This window comes from Lepidochelys kempii, chromosome 20 (assembly GCF_965140285.1).
Source record: "Lepidochelys kempii isolate rLepKem1 chromosome 20, rLepKem1.hap1, whole genome shotgun sequence".
NCBI lineage: Eukaryota > Metazoa > Chordata > Testudines > Cheloniidae > Lepidochelys > Lepidochelys kempii.
In genome coordinates, this window is record NC_136399.1 from 21,212,463 (window position 1) to 21,233,529 (window position 21,067).

Consider the following 21,067-nt stretch of genomic DNA (forward strand, 5'->3'; position numbering starts at 1 on the left):
ATGGGACTGGCTGTGGGGCGTTGGTGCCCGTGGGGAGATGTCACCCGTTTTCGGGTCATGTTTCCGAGGGTTTAAACTTCCAGTGCCTTGTGCCAAAGGACAGCTGTGGCAGCAGCCGCCCCCATCCCCCACTGGGACTGGCACCCTTCACCCTGGTGGATACCCGCTGGCCCCACACTGCACCCCCGGGGGACGAAGGGCTCTAAGTGCATCCTGCGGGGAGGAGATCCCCCTCCCGCACCTCCTCTGGAGCGGCCAGCCGGGGGCTGGGAGCAGATCCTGGCCTGGCTGCCGGAGCAGACAGGAATAACAGCTGCACTGACGCAGGACAATGCTGCGGGGGGGAGGGGGGGCGAAATCTCTCCTGCTGAACTAGGTCTGCACAGCTGGCCTGGGGCAATGCAGGTAAAGTGGTGCCCAGCCTGCAGGGGGCACTGCTAGCCCCTGGTACCCTACTCCCTGGGCTCTGCCCAAGGGGCCCAGCCTCGGACGTGCCTCGCCCCAGCTGGACCTCACCACCAACCCACTCCAGCCCAGCTCGAACCAGAGAGCAGCAAATAACCCCGCCCCCGAGACCCTGGCCCCAGGGCCAAGGGCCTGACGCAGTGGGGAGCGGAGCCGGGGCAGGGCTGAGCAACAGAACAGAGCCCAGGGGTGCTCGGAGGGGTGGGAGCTCAGCAAGGTGCGCTTTCCCCTCCCAGTCAGTGCTGACCCCGGGGTGCTGTGCTGGGGGGAGAGGGCTCGTCGGGGGCTCTCCCCTCCTGGTCAGGGCTGACCCTGGCGCTAGGGGGCACTGTGCTGGAGGGAGTGAAGGGTGGGCTCAGTCGGGGGCACTCCTCTCCCTGTCAGTGCTGACGCTGGGGCGCTGTGCTGGGGAAGGGGGCTCGTCGGGGGTCTCCCCTCCCGGTCAGTGCTGAACCCAGTGCAAGGGGGGCGCTGTGCTGGGGGGAGGGGGCTCGTCGGGGGCTCTCCCCTCCTGGTCAGTGCTGACCCTGATGCTAGGGGGTGCTGTGCTGGAGGGAGGGGGCTCGTCGGGGGTCTCCCCTCCCGGTCAGTGCTGAACCCGGCGCAAGGGGGCACTGTGCTGGGGGGAGTGGTGCAGGGCTCGGTCAGGGGCTCTTCCCTCCCAGTCAGTGCTGACCCCTGGGCCGCACCCTGACTGCTCCCTGCATGCACCCCCCGCACCCCCCCCCCCCACGCTGCCTGCCGGACAGCACTTTCCGCACGGTCCCACAGTGCTCCTGGGCAGGGCAGGGTGACTGTGGATCCGTTACAGGCAGGGAATGTCAGGCCCAGCGCGGGGCCAGCACCAGCCAAGGTCACGCTGAGCCAGCGAGAGAGCTGGGAAGAGAACCCCGGTGTCCTAACCCGTGAGCTTCCACCAGCCAGTGTTCCCCTCCCAACCTCCCACCACCCTGCTGGAGTCTGAGGAGGTGGAGCTGAGTGGTTAGAGCGGGTGAGGTGAGCCAGGACTCCTGATCCTATCCTTGTTCTGTCACTGAATTCCTATGTGCTCACACACGAGCCACTCACTCTGTGACTCAGTTTACCCCCTGGAATGAAGGAGGGATCAACAGGGCCAAAGGAACAAGGATTTAGAGTGAGCCCCAGGGGGAAGGTCAGTGTCAGACAGGGGCCAGGCTGTAGGGGGAGGGGAAAGGGTCTGACCCCATCCCACCCACTAGGGAACACACAGGACAGACAGACGAGCTCTCAGCAGCTCCCACGTCCATTGGTGGTCGAGGAGCCAGCCGGGTCTGAACAGTCCCCTTCCTGGCCTGGCGCAGCTTGGCCTGGCCCGCCCCTCCTGTGAGACCCAGACCAGCTCTGCCATCCCCCACCTTGGGTCACGTCCCTGGGGTCCAAGCAGAGCCGAGCCCTCATCAGCCCTGTGACCAAGCGGGAAGTTTGGGTAATATTTTTAAGAAGCTGAGCTGTGCCTCAGTTTCCCCTATGTGCAACACTGCTCCCTAGTGATGGGGGGAGGCCTGTGTGCTCTCAGGGCAGGCTAAGATGCAGGTGGGTATCACCGAGCTGTCTGGGCCTTGATCTCCACCTCAGGGCAAACCCAATTGCCGTGACATGGCCACCTAGCAACCAAGGCCCCAGAGAGAGACGGACTCCCGCCTCTGCAGAGGGGGCTGAGCCCCTCCCGCTCGGGAGCCCAGGCTGGGGCTAAGTGCTGGCTGCTGCAGGAGTGGGGGGGTTCAGGGGGTTCTGAGGGGCTTGGGCTGCCCACGATGGACTCTGCTAGCCAAGGACCCCGGTCCAAGTGAGCCAAGAACCCTGCCTGTGTGGCTGCGCCGGCCGGGCATCCCTGTGGTGCTGGCCCACAGGGTGAAGGCCCTGAGGTCCGCAGTGAAGCCGTGTGGCTTGCCCTGGGGGAAGAGTGACACCCTAGGGGTCTGGGTCACTGAAGGGGGCCTCCCGGAGACTGGTCCAAAGCTGGGGCCACAGCACCCAGCTGTGGATCTGCGATAGGTTCTGGGTCCAGCTGCCTTGGGGCTGGCGATCCCGGCTCATGGGGCAGGGGGCCTTTGCCAGGAGCTGATGGAGCAGGGGACTCACCTCTGAGTTGAAGCGGATCTGGCAGACGTTGCAGGAGATGACGGGGCGCCGGGCCTTGCTGAGGGGTGCACCGAAGGTGTGGTTAATCACCGCCTTCTGCACTGGATCCATCTGTGGGGAGAGTGATGCTGTGAGGAGCCACGGGAGCCATGGGGAGCTGGGCACCCACAGAGCCCTGGGCACAACTTTGGGGGCTCTGCCTGCCCCACCCTGGGGGGTCTCCTCCTGCAGCAACTGGGGGAACTGCTCCCAGGGAAGCTGGACTAAACTCCCATGGGTGGGTCTCTCTCTCCAACAAGAAATATCACCAACTGGGGCCCTGCTGACCATTCATAGAGGGAGCTCAGTGACCCACCCCAGCTACCCCTGGCCCCACCTCCCAGCTCTGCCAGTGTCCATGGGGCAGGGTGGTAGTGGAGCAGGGGATGCAGCCAGCAGGCCAATGCATGGAGGGAATGGACCCCCGGCCCCTCCCACCACATGAGCTCCAGGGGTCGCCCCATTAGCTGGCAGAAGCAGTAGGCTGTTACCTGCCTAAACATTAGAAGACATTCAGCCAGCCGGTCCATTCATCATCTGCAGACAGACTGCTCCCTCCCCTGCCCATGTTGGGCTCCCCTGCCCCCTGAGCAGCGTACAGCCCAGCGCTCCCCCGACAGGGATGCACGGAGTCTCTGTAATGGGCCAGCCCAGCCCCTAGATCCAAACAGCTCCCCCGCGACCCAGCTCCACCTTGGGCCCCTCCCTCGCTCCTGGGGGAGCTGGCAGTTCACCCTCCCTCCAACCACAGCCCCCGCTGGCTGCTCCCCTGGTACACATGCTGGCTCGCTCGCAGCTTCCCCTTCCCCCAGCCACTGCCCCCTTGCCCCAATACACATTGGCAGCTGCCCCTCCCCCCCAGCCACAGTCCCCCTGCCCTCCCCCAATACACACGCTGGTAGCTCCCCCTCCCCACAACCACGGCTCTCCTGCCTCCGATACACAGTCTGGGGGCTCCTCCTTCCCACCCAGATACACACCCTAGCACCCTGCCCTCCCCAAAGCCTCCAACCTAGCACCTTGCCCGCCTCAGCACCCCCAAGGGCCCAGCTCTGCCCCTGCTGATCCCCAGTGCCACCAGCCCTGCCACCTGCGCTTCCCCAGCCCCACCACTTTCCATTTGCTGCAGTAACTGGCGCATATTAAAATTCCAGCTGCAAACACATCCTATGATTGCAGGGAGCGGGGGCGGGCGCCAGTTGCGGGTGCCGGGAATGGGGATGTGCCAGAACCGGGGGGCTGGCTGCCGAGATATAGGCCCCTGCAGGGACCCCGCTATCTCACCCCCACCCCAGGGCAGCCTGCAGCTCCTGATGCTGAAGTCCGGGATGGGAGCTCAGGAGAAGGCCTCGGTTGGCTCAGTCCCCTCTGGGAAGCAGGGTCGCCGGGCAGGGAATGGGCAGGGAACATGCAGCCGCCCCAGCCCTGGAGGAGCTGGTAGGGGCTGGATCCAGCTCCAGGCTGTGTCTGATGGGAGGCCGGACTTGCAGGGTGTCCCCACAGATCCTGCGGGCCACTTCCCTCGCTCCAGCATCCCAGGCAGGCTCACCTGCCCCAGGGCCCATCACCTGCCCTAATCCCCCATCACCCGCCCTGAGGCCCCTCACCGCTCCAGGGCCCATCACCATCCCTAGTCCCCCATCACCCGCCATGGGGGCTCCTCACCTGCCCTCGTCCCCCATCACCCACCCCACGGCCCATCACCTGCCCTCGTCCCCCACCACCTGCCCCTGGGCCCCTCACCCCCCAAGTCTCCCATCACCCACCCTGAGGCCCCTCACCCACCCTAGTCCCCCATCACTTGCCCCTGGGCCCCTCACCTGCCCTAGTCCCCCATCACCTGCCCCGGGGCCCATCACTGCCCTAGTCCCCCACTGCCACCCCAGGATGTGCTGACACCCAGGGGTCTGGGCCCTGCTTGCAGGTCAGACTCCTCCCAACACACTCTGTTGGGTGCCACGATACCGGCTGCCCCAGAGGGAGGACGGGTCGCACAGTCGGTCAGGGGTACAACTAGGAATAGAACCCAGGCATCCTGCCCCCAGCCCATCCTCTGCTCTGACCATTAAACCCCACTCCCCTCCCAGAGCTGGGATAGATCCCAGCAATCCTGACTCCCAGCCCTCTGCTCTGTCCACTAGGCCTCACTCCCTCCTAGGGCAATGCCTCAGTCCTGGGAGCACCCCGAGACCCATTGCTTCAGCCCCACACATCACCGTGCACTGAACGCGCCACTTTCCCATTGGCCGTATTTTGTTTATTCCAGCTTTTACCCCGAATGATTAGCGAATGCAGCGCTCTGGGTGGTGACAAAGCCGTGCGACGCTGACTGGCTGGCCAAGCGCCCCCCACCCCTGAGCCCAGCGCTACCACCCCTACAGAGCCTGGTCCTACCACCCCCCACGCCAGAGCCCGGTGCTACCATCCCACCCCCCAGAGCTCGGCCCTACCACCCCCCCCCCGAGCCCAGCGCTATTACCCCTACAGAGCCTGGTCCTACCACCCCCCCATCCCAGAGCCCGGTGCTACCATCCCACCCCCCCAGAGCTCGGCCCTACCACCCCATCCCCCCCAGAGCCCAGCACTACCATCCCCCACCCCAGAGCCTGGCGCTACCATCCCCCCACTCCTCCCTGAGCCCAGCGGTACCATCCCACCCCCCCAGAGCCCGGCCCCACCATCCCCCCCACCCCGAGCCTGGCACTACCACCCCCACAGAGTCGGGGGTGGGGGGCACCTTGTGCTACAGGTAGATATTCTGGAGGGCAGGGATAGGATACAGAGGGACCTAGACAAATTGGAGGATTGGGCCAAAAGAAATCTGATGAGGTTCAATAAGGATAAGTGCAGGGTCCTGCACTTAGGACGGAAGAACCCAATGCACAGCTACAGACTAGGGACCGAATGGCTAGGCAGCAGTTCTGCGGAAAAGGACCTAGGGGTGACAGTGGACGAGAAGCTGGATATGAGTCAGCAGTGTGCCCTTGTTGCCAAGAAGGCCAATGGCATTTTGGGCTGTCTAAGTAGGGGCAATGCCAGCAGATCGAGGGATGTGATCGTTCCCCTCTATTCGACATTGGTGAGGCCTCATCTGGAGTACTGTGTCCAGTTTTGGGCCCCACATTACAAGAAGGATGTGGAAAGACTGGAAAGAGTCCAGCAAAGGGCAACAAAAATGATTCGGGGACTGGAACACATGACTTATGAGAAGAGGCTGAGGGAACTGGGATATTTAGTCTGAGGAAGAGAAGAATGAGGGGGGATTTGATAGCTGCTTTCAACTACCTGAGAGGGGGTTCCAAAGAGGATGGATCTAGACTGTTCTCAGTGGTAGCAGATGACAGAACGAGGAGTGATGGTCTCAAGTTGCAGTGGGGGAGGTTTAGATTGGATATTAGGAAAAACTTTTTCACTAGGAGGGTGGTGAAACACTGGAATGCGTTACCTAGGGAGGTGGTAGAATCTCCTTCCTTAGAAGTTTTTAAGGTCAGGCTTGACAAAGCCCTGGCTGGGATGATTTAATTGGGGATGGGTCCTGCTTTTGAGCAGGGGGTGGGACTAGATGACCTCCTGGGGTCCCTTCCAACCCTGATATTCTATGATTCTACACCTCCAGCCGTCTCCAGCACTACCATCCAGCGTTCTGTGCCAGGGACCCCCAACCCCCTGGGGGCCAGAGGTTACATCCCCTCCCAGCATGACTAGGCCAGCCCCCCAACCCTCCTTCCTGCACACATAGCCCTGTCCCTCCCACTTCTGAGCACACACAGGCCTATCTTCCCCCACCCCCCTGCAGGCATGGACCTGTCCTGCCCACATAAACCTCCTCTGTCCAGCACACCCCAGCCTGCCTCTCCCCCAGCCTACACCACAGCTTTCGCCCCACGGCTCTCACCCAGCACTTCTGACCCACCCCAGCCTGTTCCTTGCTCCCCCTCTGCTCCTCACCTTCTCAACTGCCTGCTTACCCCCCTCCTCTGCCTGACTCTCCCTGATCCACTCCCTGGGGAAGGAGGGGTCCCGCTACATACACCCCCCGAATTGATTTTAATGGACTTCCACAGTACTAGCTACCTCAACCCCCCCTTAACCCCATGCTGAAATGCATCTGTTTCAGGGGTGGGGCACAGCCAGCGTGAACCGCACACAGCATCGCTGCACAACAGACTAGGGCAGGACATGAAGGATAGTGACGTACCTAACTGAAAACACAGGGGGAGATGGGATGTACCCACCCAGCTTGTTCGGGAACACACAGGGGATCTGCAATGGTCAGAGGTGACTGGTGCCCCGCTTTGACAACTCATTTGACAACTAGCAGCCCTGAGCCCCATACTGGGACACTGGGTTCAGCCCCGACTGTGAGGGCACAGCGCCCCCTGCTGAGCCCCTGCCCTGCTGCCTGCAGCCCAGCGCCCCCTGCTGAGCCCCCTACGCATTGCCTGCAGCACAGCGGCCATAGAGCTGTGCAAGGTTCAGAACTGACTACAATGGGAGAGCGCCCCCCTGCTGAGCCCCCACCACACTCCATGCAGCACAGCGCCCCCCAAGACTATACTGGGTTCAGCCTTGATTGGGAGGTGAGAGCGCCCCCTGCTGAGCCCCTGTCCGGACCTCTTCAGCACAGCGCCCCCTGCTGAGCCCCCATCCAGCCCCCTGCAGCACAGCGCCCCCTAGCACCTCACCATGTTCAGCTCTGAGTGAGGGGAGAGCGCCCCCTGCTGAGCCCCCAGCAGATGGGTTTTCCTAGCTCTCCCATGCAGGCAGGGATGCCAGGTGCCCTGCTTAGCTCATGAGCTGCCCGTGGAGGCTGAGTGGCCCCAGGAGCTGGAGGGGCTGGGGCAGGCGATGCACTCGGCTCCCTGCAGTCGCAATCTCCCCCATGCTGAGCGCTGGAAGGTCACCAGGGCAGCTGAGCCATCGCGCTCCCAGCCAAGCCGGGCAGCTGTTCCAGCATTCGCTAGCGCGAGAGGAATTTCCCTCCTTGGCCCTGTCCTGCCCTTCCCAGCAGCCCGGGAGGAGAGGGGCTGCTCTGCTGCTCACGTGTGGCGAGGGCTGGAACTCAGGGCCAGCCCCGGCTTTCGGGACAGAGCCGCGGCCGGCCTGGCTCCTCTCCTCCCCAGCCCCTGGGAGCTCGACTCGCTTCACAGGGCAGCTGTTCAAACAGCTCCCAACAGCACCCCCACCCACTTTAGGACAGGAAGTGAAGAAGTTCCGGAGCCAGCCGGGAGGATGGGGGTGGAGTGCTGCTCTCAGAGCTGGAGTCCAGCCTCTCCCCAGGGTTCACACCCCAGCGCTGGGGAGGGGGAGCAGCAGCATCCGTGTCTGCACAACCAGAGCTGGGGATTTAAGCCTCAGCTGCAGCCCCAAGTGGTGGGCTGGGGTTGGCCTGGCTGGGTCACCAGCACCCCTCTGAGCTCCCGCTCAGCCCCCAGATCTGGCCATGAACCCGGGGATCCAGCCTCAGGAAAAGGTGCAGACAAAGGGGAATGGGGGAAGGCTGGCCCAGTGGTTAGAGGGCTTGCCTGGGCTGTGGGACAACGGGTTCAACTTCCTGATCTGCCACAGACTGCCCTGGTGGCCCTGGAGACTCAGGCAGCCCCTCTGGGCCCCAGCTCCCCTCTGGGACATGGGGATGACAGCCCTGGCCAGCGTAGCCCAGTCCTATCCTGCCCTGCCCAGCTCAGGTCCTGCCCAGCCCAACCTCACAGGAGAGTTTGGGGATAAAGCCTGTGATGCATCCAGATGCCACAGTGACAGGGGCCATAAGACAGAACTGAACAAAGCACAATTCTGTACTGTATGGAGGACAATGCCCCCGGCCCCAACCCAGGCTGGGCACACCCTCATGCTCACACCCCACCCCACGCTGGGACCCTCACAGCCCAGATCCTCCCCGACACATCCCACCAGCCCCACCCATGTTCCTTGTAACCAGATAAGCAGCTGCGACCCAGAGACCTATTAACTAGGGCAGGGAGGCGGGCAAGGAGCCAGGACCCTGGGTTCTATTCCATGCCCAGCAGGGGAGGGAGCGCAGCTTTGTTGTTAGAGCAGGGATGAGTCAGGACTCCTGGGTTCCCTTCTTGCCACTGCCCTGTTGTGTGACCCGGGGTGCTGGCTGCAGGGCCCCATGGGGCGGCTGACTCTGGAAAGGAGCAACGGGTCGGATTTGGCCAAACTCAAAGAGAACGTCTGTGGCAAACCCAGGTCTCCTAAACGGACAGAGGAGCGCGCTAGACACAAGGCCACCCTTCCTCTCCGAGGGGAGCACAAGGGGAGCTGCAGGGCAGCCTCCACAAGCCCCCACAACAAAGCCTGGGTATGGGCCTAGCACTCTCTGCGCCAGGACCCAGAGGCCGTCTCGCTGCAGGCTCCTGCAGTCCTGAGCCGAGGGCGCTGCCTACGGGCACGTTTCCCTCCCAGCTCCATGCAGCCCTGGGCGGTAATTTGCACATGCCCCCTTGGCTCCCTGGCCACCTGTCTCCTAGTATTTAATTCCCCCCACCCCTCCTCAGGTCCTGCTGATGGGCAGAGCCAGGAGCACTGAGGGTTAACCACGGCAGGCAGATTTCCACTCAGCTAATCCGGCACGGGGCTCCCACAGCAGACTAGGGGGCGCTGAGCCATGGGGCACAGGGCCAGAGCGAACATCTGCACGCTCCCTCCCAGGGGATTAGGGGGTTTATCTGGTCAGAGGCCACACCCAGCCCACCCTCCCCGACACAGCCAGCTCCCCATGGATCGCCCCTCCCAGCACCCCCACTACAGGGTGCTAGTTGGGGTGGGGGGCAGAGACCAGAGATTTCTGCCTCCACCTCATCTAGCCTTGAGTTGAGGCAACCAAGCACCCCCTGTGCCCCCACCCACCAAACTGGCCCCCGTCCCCCCCCAGCCAGCCACAGCCCAGGCTAAAACAGAGAGAGCTGGGGGGGGGGGAGGGCAGCAGCCACAGTAATGAGCCTTGTATGTTCCCTGCAATGGATCTTTGGCTCCGCTCCGCTGCACCCCACAGAGCCCCAGCTCCACTCCCCCTGCCCCACGGAACCCAGACCTGCTCCCCCCCACCCCGCCGAGCCCTGGATCTGTTCCCCCCACCTACCCTGCCTTGTGGAGCCCCAGCTTTGTTCCCCCCACCCCAGGAGCACTAAGGCCTCTGCCAGAGTCACCTGCACTGGAGGAGGGAGGTGCACTGTCAGTCCGGTGCAGCCTGGAAAGGTGACTTTGGGAGCCTGCAGATCCAGCCCATGCAGTGGGGCCGCTCGGGGGTGAAAGGATCTGGCCCTGGGGGAGGGATGCCCGCTGGCTGCTGAGGGAGAAGGATGCATGTGTGGCAGCAAAGCCTGGAGGCCCCAGACCTGCAATGCAGGGAAGGGAGCAAGCTCTGGGGCTGCCAGGGCCCTTTCACACCGACTGCAGCCTCTGGGTGGGGATCCCTGCTAGCCCACACCCCCAGGGCCGAGCTCCCCACACAGCTTTTGGCCCCTCGGCTGCACCAAGCCCAGCACCAGCTCCCTCCACTGGGGGCCCTGGCCCTGCTGCTCCCAGACCAACATCCCCTTCGGCCAGGGTGAGGGAACCCTGGTAAGAGGGGACCATGCCCATGTCCTCCACGTTCCAGTCCAAGGTCACACAAAGCCAGTGGCAGAGACAGGAAAGAGTCCTGACATGGCCCCTGTCCTCACCACCAGCCCAAACTGGAACAGAACTGGGTCCAGGAGCCTTGGCACCTCGCCAGCCTGGCCAGCAGCGCGGGGACACGCTGTTCCCGCTGTGCCCCTTCCCAGGGCCGAGGCCAGCCAAGGGGTGCCGAGCTCCCATCCACCCTGGGAAGGCTCAGCCGCTCTTCCTGGTCCGTCCCGCAGCATGGAACTAATCCCCGCCCCGTTGTCAGTTCTGCCCTAAGCCACTGGGTCACAGCCTCCTCCCCTGGGCAGACGAGGGGCTTACCGAGAGTCTCAGCCCCCCTTGATCTATAACTGTCCTGCATGCTCCAGGCCCCACCCAGGCATTACCAGCCCCAAGCTGGGACTAGAACCCAAGCCCTCCAGCTCCACAACACAGCAGCAGTAGCAGGCCCAGCCTCTAGAGGGCAGCACATCTCCTACATACACAAGCTGGGATATCACAGGGACCCTACCACTGGGTCCTGCACAGACCCACCAGGGCTGGGCTGCTCCCATCATTGGCAGGATGTGTCAATGGCCCAGCCGGGGGCAGTCCCCTGGATGCTAGTATCACAGGGGCAGCCAGCTCCCACAGCCCTGCCCGTCTTTCCACCCACCCTTAGGAAAGGAGCCATGTCCTTCCGTGACAGTGAAATCCAGCCTAGGGCTCAGAGGGTCCTTCCTCTCTCTAGCCACGACGGCCCAGTCCTGGACTCGCTCCCATGGGAAAGCCTCCTGCCACGTCTCGATTAGCAGCCAAACACTTTCAAACCTCACTGGATGGGCATAAGAGCTGGTGCCCGTGCCATCATGCCGGCCTTGCTGTCCCCCCATCTCCCCGCCTAGCCTAGCAGCATGGCCCAAGTCCCGCACACAGCCCTAGGGCTGGGCTCAAACCCCCTCCCCGCCTGGCCCAGAGCGCCAAGGGGGAATTTTCAATAATGTTTTTAGGAAGCCCCTGTGTGCCTCAGTTTCCCCTGTATTTCACATGGCTACTGAGTGGGGGAAGGGACTGTTTGCTCTCAGGGCAGGCAGGGAGACCAATGTCACTGGCGGCCTGAGTTGGGATGGGTCATTAAAAAGGACTGGCCAAGGCGACCCCTCATCAATGATGAATCTGTGAAGACAATGGCAAAGCCAAACACCAGGACGCTGACTCCCAGCACCCCAGGGAAATGGATTCCCCGCCTCACCCCAGGGAAGCTGGGCACAGACCCAGCAGAGAACAAAGGACAGCGAAGGTGTGTGGATAAGAGTTGGCTGCTGGAAGGAGTTGAGGCTCTCACCAAGGAGGGCAGACTGACAGACAGAGCCTGACCTACAGCTTGGCGGGACCCCTGGCTGAGGACTACAGGGGGTCCTACTGTAGGGGACACAGCTGGGCTGGGGGAGGTGATGGAGGGGCGTCCAGCCCTGAGGTGGGGACCCTGCTGCACCAGGAGCTTGGCTCAGGTGGAGTCTCTGAGCAGAGCTCAGAGGGCAGGAGGGCTAGAGCCCTGACAATCCGTCTCAGGAGGCTGGAAGGCCCTATGGCTGCCCTGGAGGAAGTGAGATGTCCAGCACATCAAAGGGGTCCCTCCAAAGGCCTATCCCAAAGCTGGGGTGTAGCACTGATCCTGGGATCCGGGACAGGCCCTCACAGCACTTTGCAAATGGGGAAGCAAAGCCCTGTACTCTGACGCCAGGAGGCTCCATTACCCTCTTGGGACAGATGAGGAAACTGAGGCACATGAAGGGATGAGCGCATGGTCACAGCATGAGCCAGGAACAGGCCCCAGGAATCCTGACTCCCAGCCCCTGCTCTAACCACTAGACCCCACCCTCCTCCCAGAGCTGGCAATAGAACCCAGGAGTCCTGACTCCCAGTCCTGTGCTCTAGCCATCTAGCCACTTCCTGGGCAGTGGGAAGAGACAGGCTGGCATGGGAGGGAGAGCTGGGTTCACTTGCTTTAAAGGAGCGAGGCTGAGCTAAGAGCTCCCCAGGGGTAATATTTGAATGCGCTATCATTGGCTGGTTTCTCCCACATGGCCAGGCCTGTCTTTCTTGGTCAGTGCCTGGTGTGGGCACCCCGAGTGGATTAGCAAAACACAATTCCACACGGTGGCACAGGCTGGTAGAATCATGGCATGCCTGGGAGGCCCCCTTTGAATCCTGCCCCTGCCTGCTCTCCCAGAGGCTCCCCCTCTCCTCGCTGCTGCCTGCAGAGCTCCACCCCAGAGGTGGCTGCATTTCACTGGGGCGCAAAGAGCCACGAGACCCTTGGGCTCTGGCGAGATTTCACAGGCACATTAAACCAGCCCATCTCATTATTGGCAGCCCTTGGGCTTCCACAGCTCGGCAAGATCCACAGGGTCCTGGAAGCGTGTGACAATTCCCCTCCTCCCACACTCCCACCCAGCAGAAAGCCAGCCCTGGGAATGGGGGCAGCAGAATGGAGGCCAGTGGCATCCGCAGGCATCACACAGCCTATAAAGCATGGTGCTGGCCCAGTCAGGAAGGGGATGTAGCTACATCTTGTCACCGACAGCCAGCAAGCAACTCCCCAGGGCTAGTACATAATGGCTTGGAATAAACCCAGAGTCAGGAATAGCTCCCCTGGCGCTGACCCGTCTCCCAGACTGGAACGGGGCAGCTCCTTTCATGTTCCTGGCCACGATTAGATGTGCTAATGGCTCTGCCCGAGTCATCCCCTGCCCCTGTTCCAAAGAAACCAGCCCAAGGACTTGGCACTGCTGCACTCTGCATTCTCTGTCTGCTTCTGTCCCCAGCCCCTCTCGGCGCAAGAGCATCCTCCACTGCAGCTCTGGAGCTGCGGCTCTGCATCGCTCTGCCTCCTCACCTCTTCCCCTGGCTGTCTGTCCAGGCATATCCTAACAGCGCTGCCTGGACAGGAGCCTGGGTAACAGGCAGCGTGAAACCACAGTGCGGGAGCAGCAAGAGGCGGAGCTGGGAGCCCGGACTCCTGGGTTCTTTTCCTGGCCAGTCCCTTCCCCTCTCTCTGCTTCAGTTCACCCCACCTCTAAAAGCAGGCGCAGCAATGAGGAGCCAGCAGGCTGAAGCATTGGAGCTCAATTACCAGTCATGCAGCGTTCCGGTTCTCAGGAGCCAGAGTCGGGGGAATTGCTGCCAGCAAGCAGGGACTAGGCCCTAGCTGGACGGGGCAAAAGAGAAAGGGCTGGTTTATAATGGCTCCTTCAGGGGGTGTGTGGAGCTGGGGGGGTCTGCTGAGTTCCCCACACAGCCCCCGGCTGAGGGGCATGAGCCATCCCCTCTGGGGGTGGGGAGGGGAATTACCTCCAGAGCTGCCAACTCTCAAGAGCTTTAGCAGAGACACCCGGCTAGCAGAGGGCTCTTCGCCCAGATAGGCTCGCACGGCTGCCTGAGAAAGGCCCCTCTTGGCAAGTGCTCCCCACAAGACCCCTGCGGTTCCGCTTTCACACACAGTCCCCCCCCCCCCCCAGCACGTTCCTCACGCACTCGCCTCTGAGAGCTTCTGTCACTGTACGGAGCAGGAGGCTGGGAGCCAGGATGCCTGGGTTCTAGTTTCACATATGGGAAGGGGAGTGGGGTCTAGTGGTTGGGGAAGGAACTGGGAGTCAAGACTCCTGGGTTCTGTTCCCAGCTCTGAGAGAGGAGTGGGGTTCAGTAGCTAGGACAGGGGATCACTATGCTCAGGGGGTCCCAGGGATGGATTTCCAGAGAGGTTGAGCCCCCTTGTAGCTGGGATCTTGTGGGCTCAGCATCCCTGACAAGCCAGTATCAGCTGAGTGATCTCGGGTGAGTCCATCTCTGTGCCTCAGTTTCCCTAGCTGTAAAACAGGGGCAATTCTCCATCTGCCTGGGGGCTGCAAAGCAAAGCCAGTCACCACATGTTTCCAAATCTCCCACAGCCCCTGGTAGGCAGTGAAAACCCACAGAGGGCACTGCAAAGGAAGTGGAACAGGAGAGCACCCCCTGGGGCTTCCTGGGAGTCAAAGGTACCTCCCACCACCCAGCCACCCGCCTTTGGCTGAGCAGACACCAAACCGCTGGGCTGGTCCCAGATACAGCTAGGGACCAGCTGCTGGATGCTGTGATGGGAGCTGGGGTGGCTCAGCCACGGGGGGATCCCTACCTCTCTGTGGGAGTGGGGCGCTCCGCTCAGGGTAGTCTGCAGCGCTGGTGCAGGAGGGCCTGCCTGGCGCTTGGAGGTCCCCATGGAGGGAGCCCGAGCAGGGTGTGGGGCGGTGACACCCCCCGGGGACCCAAGCACAGAGGAGACGGGAAACACGTTCTGCGTCTCAAAAATACATTAGCAAAACCACCATCAGGAAAGGGGGGGGGGCTGCGGGAGCCAGGGAAGGGGGTGCAGGGGGGCTGCGGGGAGCCAGGGGGCGCTGCAGCGAGGCAGGCGGAGTGCAGTGTGCTGCGGGGAGGGGGACGGGGGGGCTGCGGGACGCGGAAAGGACTGCAGGTGGATGCGGGGAGCCGAGGAGGACGGAGCGGGGGCCGGAGAAGGGCGCGGGGGTCCGACCGTCCGGCCTTGCGGGGCTGGGCAGGGACCCTGGGGGATGAACGCACAGTGGGGGGGGGATCGGGAGCCGGACGGCCCGCACCCCCCGTCCGAGACACCTGCCGCCCCCCGGGGCAGCCTCCGGCGAGGCGGTCCCGCAACGCGTCGCGCCCCCTTACCCCGCCCGGCGGGGGCGACGCCACGCTCCCCCAGCCCCGGCGCTGATCCCGGCCGAGTCCCCGGCGCAGCCCGGCAGCGGGCGGAGCCGCCGGCCCGGGGCGGAGCGAGCAAGAGGCGCCCACCCCGGCGCGCCGCCAAGCTCCGCTCCGCCCGTGGAGCCGGCCCGGGCCGTGCGCTCCGCCCGGGGGGCACCTGGGGGCAGGGCGGCGAGCGCTCAGCCCGGTACAGCCCCAGGGGCACAATCCGGCGGGGCCGGGCGCTTCCATCCGCCCCCCGGAGCTGCGCTGGCTGGGGAGGCAAATGACCCAGCTGCCCCGGCCGCATTTGAACCGGCCCCTGGTCTCTCTGCACCGCTGGGGGCCTGAGAGCCGCAACGCCCCTGGCCCTGGCCCTGGCCCTGCCCCAGATGGCGGCTGGGTCCTACCTGCCAGGCGGGACTTGGGTTAACTGTGGGGACGGGGGTCGGGACTGGTGCCCATGGCAGCAGGGTCCTAGATGGCTCAACCCATTTCCCTGAACACTTTGCCTCTGGCCTTCGCCCAGCCTGGGCAGCGCCAGCCCCCAAGGGCCTCCTTCCTTCAGGCTGGAAGAGCCAAAGTTCCTGTTCCCTACACTCTCCCCTCCACCGCTGACCCACACGGGCCCCCCCTGCCATGCAGCAGCCAGAGACAGCAGGGGACCCGGCGCTCCCCCCAACGCGCTGGAACAGGACGGGCCTGAGGCTCTCTGTGGCCCCTCTGCGGCGTGGTGCAGGCCACTCCTGCTGGGGTGCATGGAGCGGGGGAGCCCAGGTGTAGCTAGCGCAGCTGGGCAGGGAGCCGGCTGGGTGCCAGCATGATCTAAGCAGGCCCTTGTGGAAGCCAGGCGTCTGCTCCTCCAACCGTTCATATATTATTGTAATCTATACATAACCGCTAATGTGATGGGCCTCTGATCTACAGCAACAGCAGTCCCTCCTGTGGGCTGAGGCCTGATGAACACATGCTTCTCCCAGCCCTCCCTGTGAAGGGCTGGCTGGTTCCCCACACCGAGCCAGGGGCTCCCAGGCCCCAGCGCAAGTGAGAGAGACAGGAAGGGTCCTGGCTGCCTAAAGCTGCCGAGCTGAGCTGCCCCATCCCCAGCTGAGTCAGGAACTCGGCAGCACCCTGCTACCTGGCAGACCACTGATGCTGTGGGGATAGGGGAGTTAGCAACAGGCAGGTCCTGCTCTCAGATGGCTGAGCCATCCCCAGGGCCATCTAACGGGCACCAAGGTCCCCCCTCTCCCCCCACACATACATGCTGACTGACCAGCAGGGAATCCAGTTTTCCATGATAAAAAAACCCCAAAATTCTCCCATTAAAAAACCTCATAAAAATCTGTGTTTTTCTGCAATTAAAATGAAACACGGAACTTTGCTTTCCCTACCACAATATGGGGAGGGACCAGTGGAACCCCATGAACCACATTTGTCTGATCTAAGGGGACAGGGTCCAGATCGGATAATCAAAAATTTGGATGATCCGGAGAACTTCAGCCCTGGGCCACGGGGCTCCTGCTGTCAGCCTTGCGTGGCAGGGCTCGGGCTTCACCTGACAGCCACAGCGCAAACCGAGCTGCCCATGGCCCAAACCCTGCCACCCAGGGCTGTCAGCCCAAGTCTTGTTGCCCAGAGTCGGGCTGTGAGCCCCAGTTCAGTGAATACAGGGAGCCAGCTGATGGAGACTCGTTAAACAGCGTTCAGAGGTTTCTCTTTTTTCACAAACTGTAAAAAGCCTAATTCAGCATTTTCCCATGGCACTCAGCTGTCGAGGCTCCCTGCTGGTCAGCCACAGCCCAGCAGCGCTCATGACACTCGTGCATCAGTGAAGGGCTGTTGTGCAGGCCCAGTGAAGTGCTTATAGATGGAGAGTCCTTCTCTGCACCAGGGCCGTAGCCACGGGTGGGCCTGGGTGGGCCGTGGCCCACTCACTTAGCATCCAGGCCCACCCAAAACAGGACAAAAGCCCCCCCGAATCCACAGACTGTGGGGGAGGGAGTCGTCCCAGGTGGGGGGGTGCCTCGTCAGGGTGGGTCTGGGCAGGGCTAGTGCTGGGGCCGTAGACCAGAGCAGCAGCGCACGGTGCTGGCAAGAGAGGGATGCGGCCAGCTGGGCGGACGAACACCGAGCCAGGGTCAGGAGGGGTGGCTGGAGCTCAAACCCCGGTGGGTGCGCCCCGCAGCCTGTGTGCCCGGGGCAGCCTCATCTTCTGGTGCCTGCTAAGTGGTAAGGACCTGCTAGAGGGGGTGTGGGGAGGCAAGCCCCCCATCCCTCCTGCTCCCCTTCATTGCCTACCCACCTGAAAGTCAAGGCCCACCCAGGTTTCCTGTCCTAGCTACACCACTGCTCCGCACAGCCCCTAGCCTGGAGCAGAGCAGCCAACTCCCAGCCCTTCTACAGACTGTGCTCGAGTCTTCTCCACCCTTCACCACCAAGGCCCCAGAGCCCCCCTCTGCGACGGAGGCAGCTTGCTCCCCCAAGACAGCTGAGGGGCTGGACAAGGTAACTTCAGGCAGAGCTGGGAGAGAGCCCAGCACTCTAAAACAGCTGCACCCACTTTGCCACGCTGCCTTTCAGGGACAGCTGCCACATTATGTGCTTGTCTACCCCACGTGACGACAGATGGATTTCCGTCCCTTTCAACTGGCCAGATCGCATGGGGAGGTTTAGGAATCTGCCGCTGGGAGTTGTCCTTTAAGTTGAGTGGCAGTGGCTTGAGCTTTAAGTGCCAGAGAGCCCAGGCTCGTGCCTTGCAGAGGACCCAGTCCCATTGTTACACTCGGCTATGGAGCCTTTAACCAGTAGGCTGCACCCTGCTGCCAAAGCCGGGCAGCCTCGGCCCCAGCCTGGTCACAAATACCTGTGTGCAGCTGGGGTGCTGTGTGGTTTGTCGCCTTTTCTAGGATGATCCTCCTCTCTGATCCCAGCACCCAGCTGTCTGCAGCGATTCTCCTCCAGAAGGTGGCAGCCCACGGGGCTGGGCCAGGGAAGGGTGCCCATTCAGGGGAGACAGATGTAAGAACGGTGCCTGTGCTTTGGGGAGGGTTGTGTTCAGAGGTGAGGTCACTGTTTGTTTTACTGGTGTATTCTGAATGTTTTGGTTAATGGGCGCCAACTCGTTCAGAAGAGGGAGGGGCCCCTCCTGAACTGTTTGCTGGGAGGAGATGGGGATCAGAGAGCCCGGCCTGGGCCAGCTCCCCAGAGAGCAGAACCAGATTTAATAAATGTGTCTTCCCTGAGAGCCAGCTCTGTGCATGGGGGAGGTCAGCACTGTGGGGGACCAGCTGCCTTGGGGCGTTGCTAGTAAGCCACAGAGCCCCAGGCCTGCTGGTCACCGCCTGGATCAGCCCAGCGCAGCAGGGATTATCGAGGGACATTTGGCAGCAAGGTGGGCTTGGGGAGGGTCTCGGCTCCAGCTCCTACATCATAAACGCCCCCCAATGCTTTGAACTAACGGACCAACTCAGCCGGGAGCTGCTGGGGCCATCAGGGAGGCAGAACTGCCCCCGACCTGGTCCCCTGCAGGAGACGTTCCCCATTTATGCCCATATGCAAGTTAGGTGCAAATATACAAACGTTCTTCTTACATAAAATGTTGCCCAGGGAGCTGCCCTAAGCTTGGCAGCCAGGGACAGCAGGACGCTCCTGTCCCCAGCTGCAGGAGTCCCAGTGGCCCCTCCCCGTGCTGCAGTCCTGTGGCAGGGGCTCCTGTGCCTAGTGGAGCAGCAGCTGCTGCATGGTTATGGTGTCAGCAGTGGGCTTGGGTGCGCTCCGCTCTCTGCGCTAACCCTATGGGCAGACGACCAGCAGCCTCCGATCCCTGGGCCTTGGCCACCCGACACAGCCACCTCACATCCCTGCTCTGAAGCTGGGCCATGTCACAGATCCACAGCTCGGTGTTTGCCTGGGGCCCAGGCTCCCTTCTGCCTTCCCACTTACCTGGGGTTCCAAATGGATGCCAGACCCACCATTTGTGTCTGTTGAACATTGCCTGTGCCACACTCACCCCAGAGGTGGCTGCATTTCAGTGGCGGCTGGATGTAAGCTATGGAAAGGCCAGCAGAGTCCAAAGGGAAAGGGACAGACCTGAACTGGTCGCTTTGGGAACTGCCTTTAAAACTTTTAAAACCAAACCCAAATGACCCCAGAACACAGACAAACACTCCAAGACCCACCCCAAGCAGCCCCCCAAAAAGGAGAGACAGACCCAGTAAGCTGCCCCAGCTGCTGCTGATCCGTATGATGTGGAAGAAAGATGCCCAGAGACAAGGGTGATGGGCAACAGCAGGCCCAAGCCCTCAGGCTGAGTAAGTTCTGCAGCCAGTTTGGAGAGCATGGCAGGGCCTTCTGCTTCGTGGGGACCCTAGGAACAGATCCAGCACAATGTCCCCAGCCCTGCCAGTGCCCCTCACTCCTGAACCGCAGCCCCCACCTCAACTATTCCAGTCCTGGCTGGAGCCCTCAAGGGAACTGGGCTTTGTGAAATACTCAGCAGTGGATGTTCTGCCCCAGTGCCAAGCAGGGCTCTGCACACACTGAGCCAGACACTGCCCCAGGTGCACTAAGCTGGGAGCCAGATGGCCTCAGTTCTGGTCTCACCTCTACTGACTCCTAGGGATTCTTCTGCACAGTTCTCAATATTCACCAGCACCTTCTCCCCCAAATATTAGACCCCCATTTTACAGAGATGCTCATAGTGAGGTTACACAAGGTGAATTTAAGCCAACTGGTGACCGAATCTGAGTCTCTTATTACAGCAGACACAAGTCTTATCCACTCAGCCCCATAACCTTTCAGATTAACTGTGCCAAACATGCCTGCTTCAGTTATCCCACCTCTAATCAGTAAAGCACTCTCCTCTTCCAGAGCAAGGGATAGAACCCAGGAGTCCTGGCTCCCAGCCCCCCCTGCTCTAACCTACTAGACTTGACTGCTCTCCCAGAGCCACAGATTGAACCCAGGAGTCCTGGCTCCCAGACACCCCCACCCCGTTTTAACCCACACTCCCTGCCCAGAGCCAGGAAAAGGACCTAGGAGTGCTAATGCCAAGCCCCCCTGCTCTAACCCACTAGTCCCCACTCCCTGCCCACAGATAGAACCAAGTTGTCCTACTCTCCAGTGCTCTCCAGCTGTCTAACAAACAGGTGTTGGATATTTTTTGCTCATCTTCAAACAGGGTATTTGAAGGGGAAGCGAGATTGCCAAAATCCCTTCTCCCCGAGTTGCCCATCACCACAGCATCTGGGCCCTCATGTCTCTAAGGAGCTAATTTCCAGATGGCGGGCATGATAGAAAGTGCCAGCGCTCCCCGAAAGGAGAATGCTTGTTTGGGGTCCCATGGCTGACACTGCGCCCTCCTGGGACCACCTTGCCCCACAGACCTGGACCAGGCTGGGGGGCAAGGGCACCCTGGGGCTGGCAGAGAGAGAGCTGTGAGGTCAACCCCAGCCCCAAGCTACTCTAGGACAGAGGGGTGAGGCCAGCCAGGTATGGTGGGCACACAGCCCTAGCCCCGCTGCTCCAAAGGGCACTCATCTCCCCAGCACCGACACAGACAGTTAGACAGACAGACACTGGCTGCCTCCTGTGTCTATAAAATGCCAGGGTGGCTAGTGGGCCCTGGCCATGGCTTCCCAGGCCCTTCAGGGTTCTAGGCCAGCGTTATCCCAGGGAGGGGACCTTTCCCTGCTGTCGGCTGCCCCCTCCCCGTGGGGCGGAGCCTGGGGACAACAGCGCTGTTGGGAGCCTGGCTCCAGTTAATGGCTGTCATGAGCGGAGCGTGACCCAGCGATTTCCCATCAGCCCAGCACTGGGTATGTGCCACTGCAAAGCTCTGGGGGCCTGGGTGAGGGGCCCTACCCCAAGCCCAGCCCAGGGCATGTGGTGCCAGCAGCACCTTCCCCACAGCTGGAGTCTGGGGGCCTGGGTGAGTCTCTGCTAAGGGGGTGCAGCTGGGCCCCCAGCTGAGGCTAGGTCTATGGGCCAAGCCTGGCTGGGCTGTGAGGACAGGGCTCCCCGCAGAGCAGGCCGGTGAGATGAATGCTCATAACCATCCCAGTCATGGGAAAGGCTGAACAAGGGCGACCGCGACGCGGATTGA

General features: G+C 62.1%; 1 protein-coding gene across 3 annotated transcripts in view; it reads right to left on the reverse strand.

Annotated features, from left to right (window-relative positions):
* ZNF385A (zinc finger protein 385A) overlaps positions 1-21,067 on the reverse strand; it is a 70,733-nt gene that overhangs the window by 13,898 nt on the left and 35,768 nt on the right. The window contains exons 1-3 of one of the 3 annotated variants that reach the window (XM_073318604.2): positions 14,947-15,053; positions 13,352-13,426; positions 2,569-2,679 (exon numbers count right to left, since the gene is read on the reverse strand). In XM_073318604.2, coding sequence (XP_073174705.1) covers positions 2,569-2,679 — 111 coding nt within the window. In that variant the 5' untranslated portion in view covers positions 13,352-13,426; positions 14,947-15,053. Of the gene's footprint in view, positions 1-2,568; positions 2,680-13,351; positions 13,427-14,946; positions 15,056-21,067 lie in introns of those variants that run through there. The other 2 variants (XM_078849517.1, XM_073318602.2) reach the window with 2 other exon arrangements.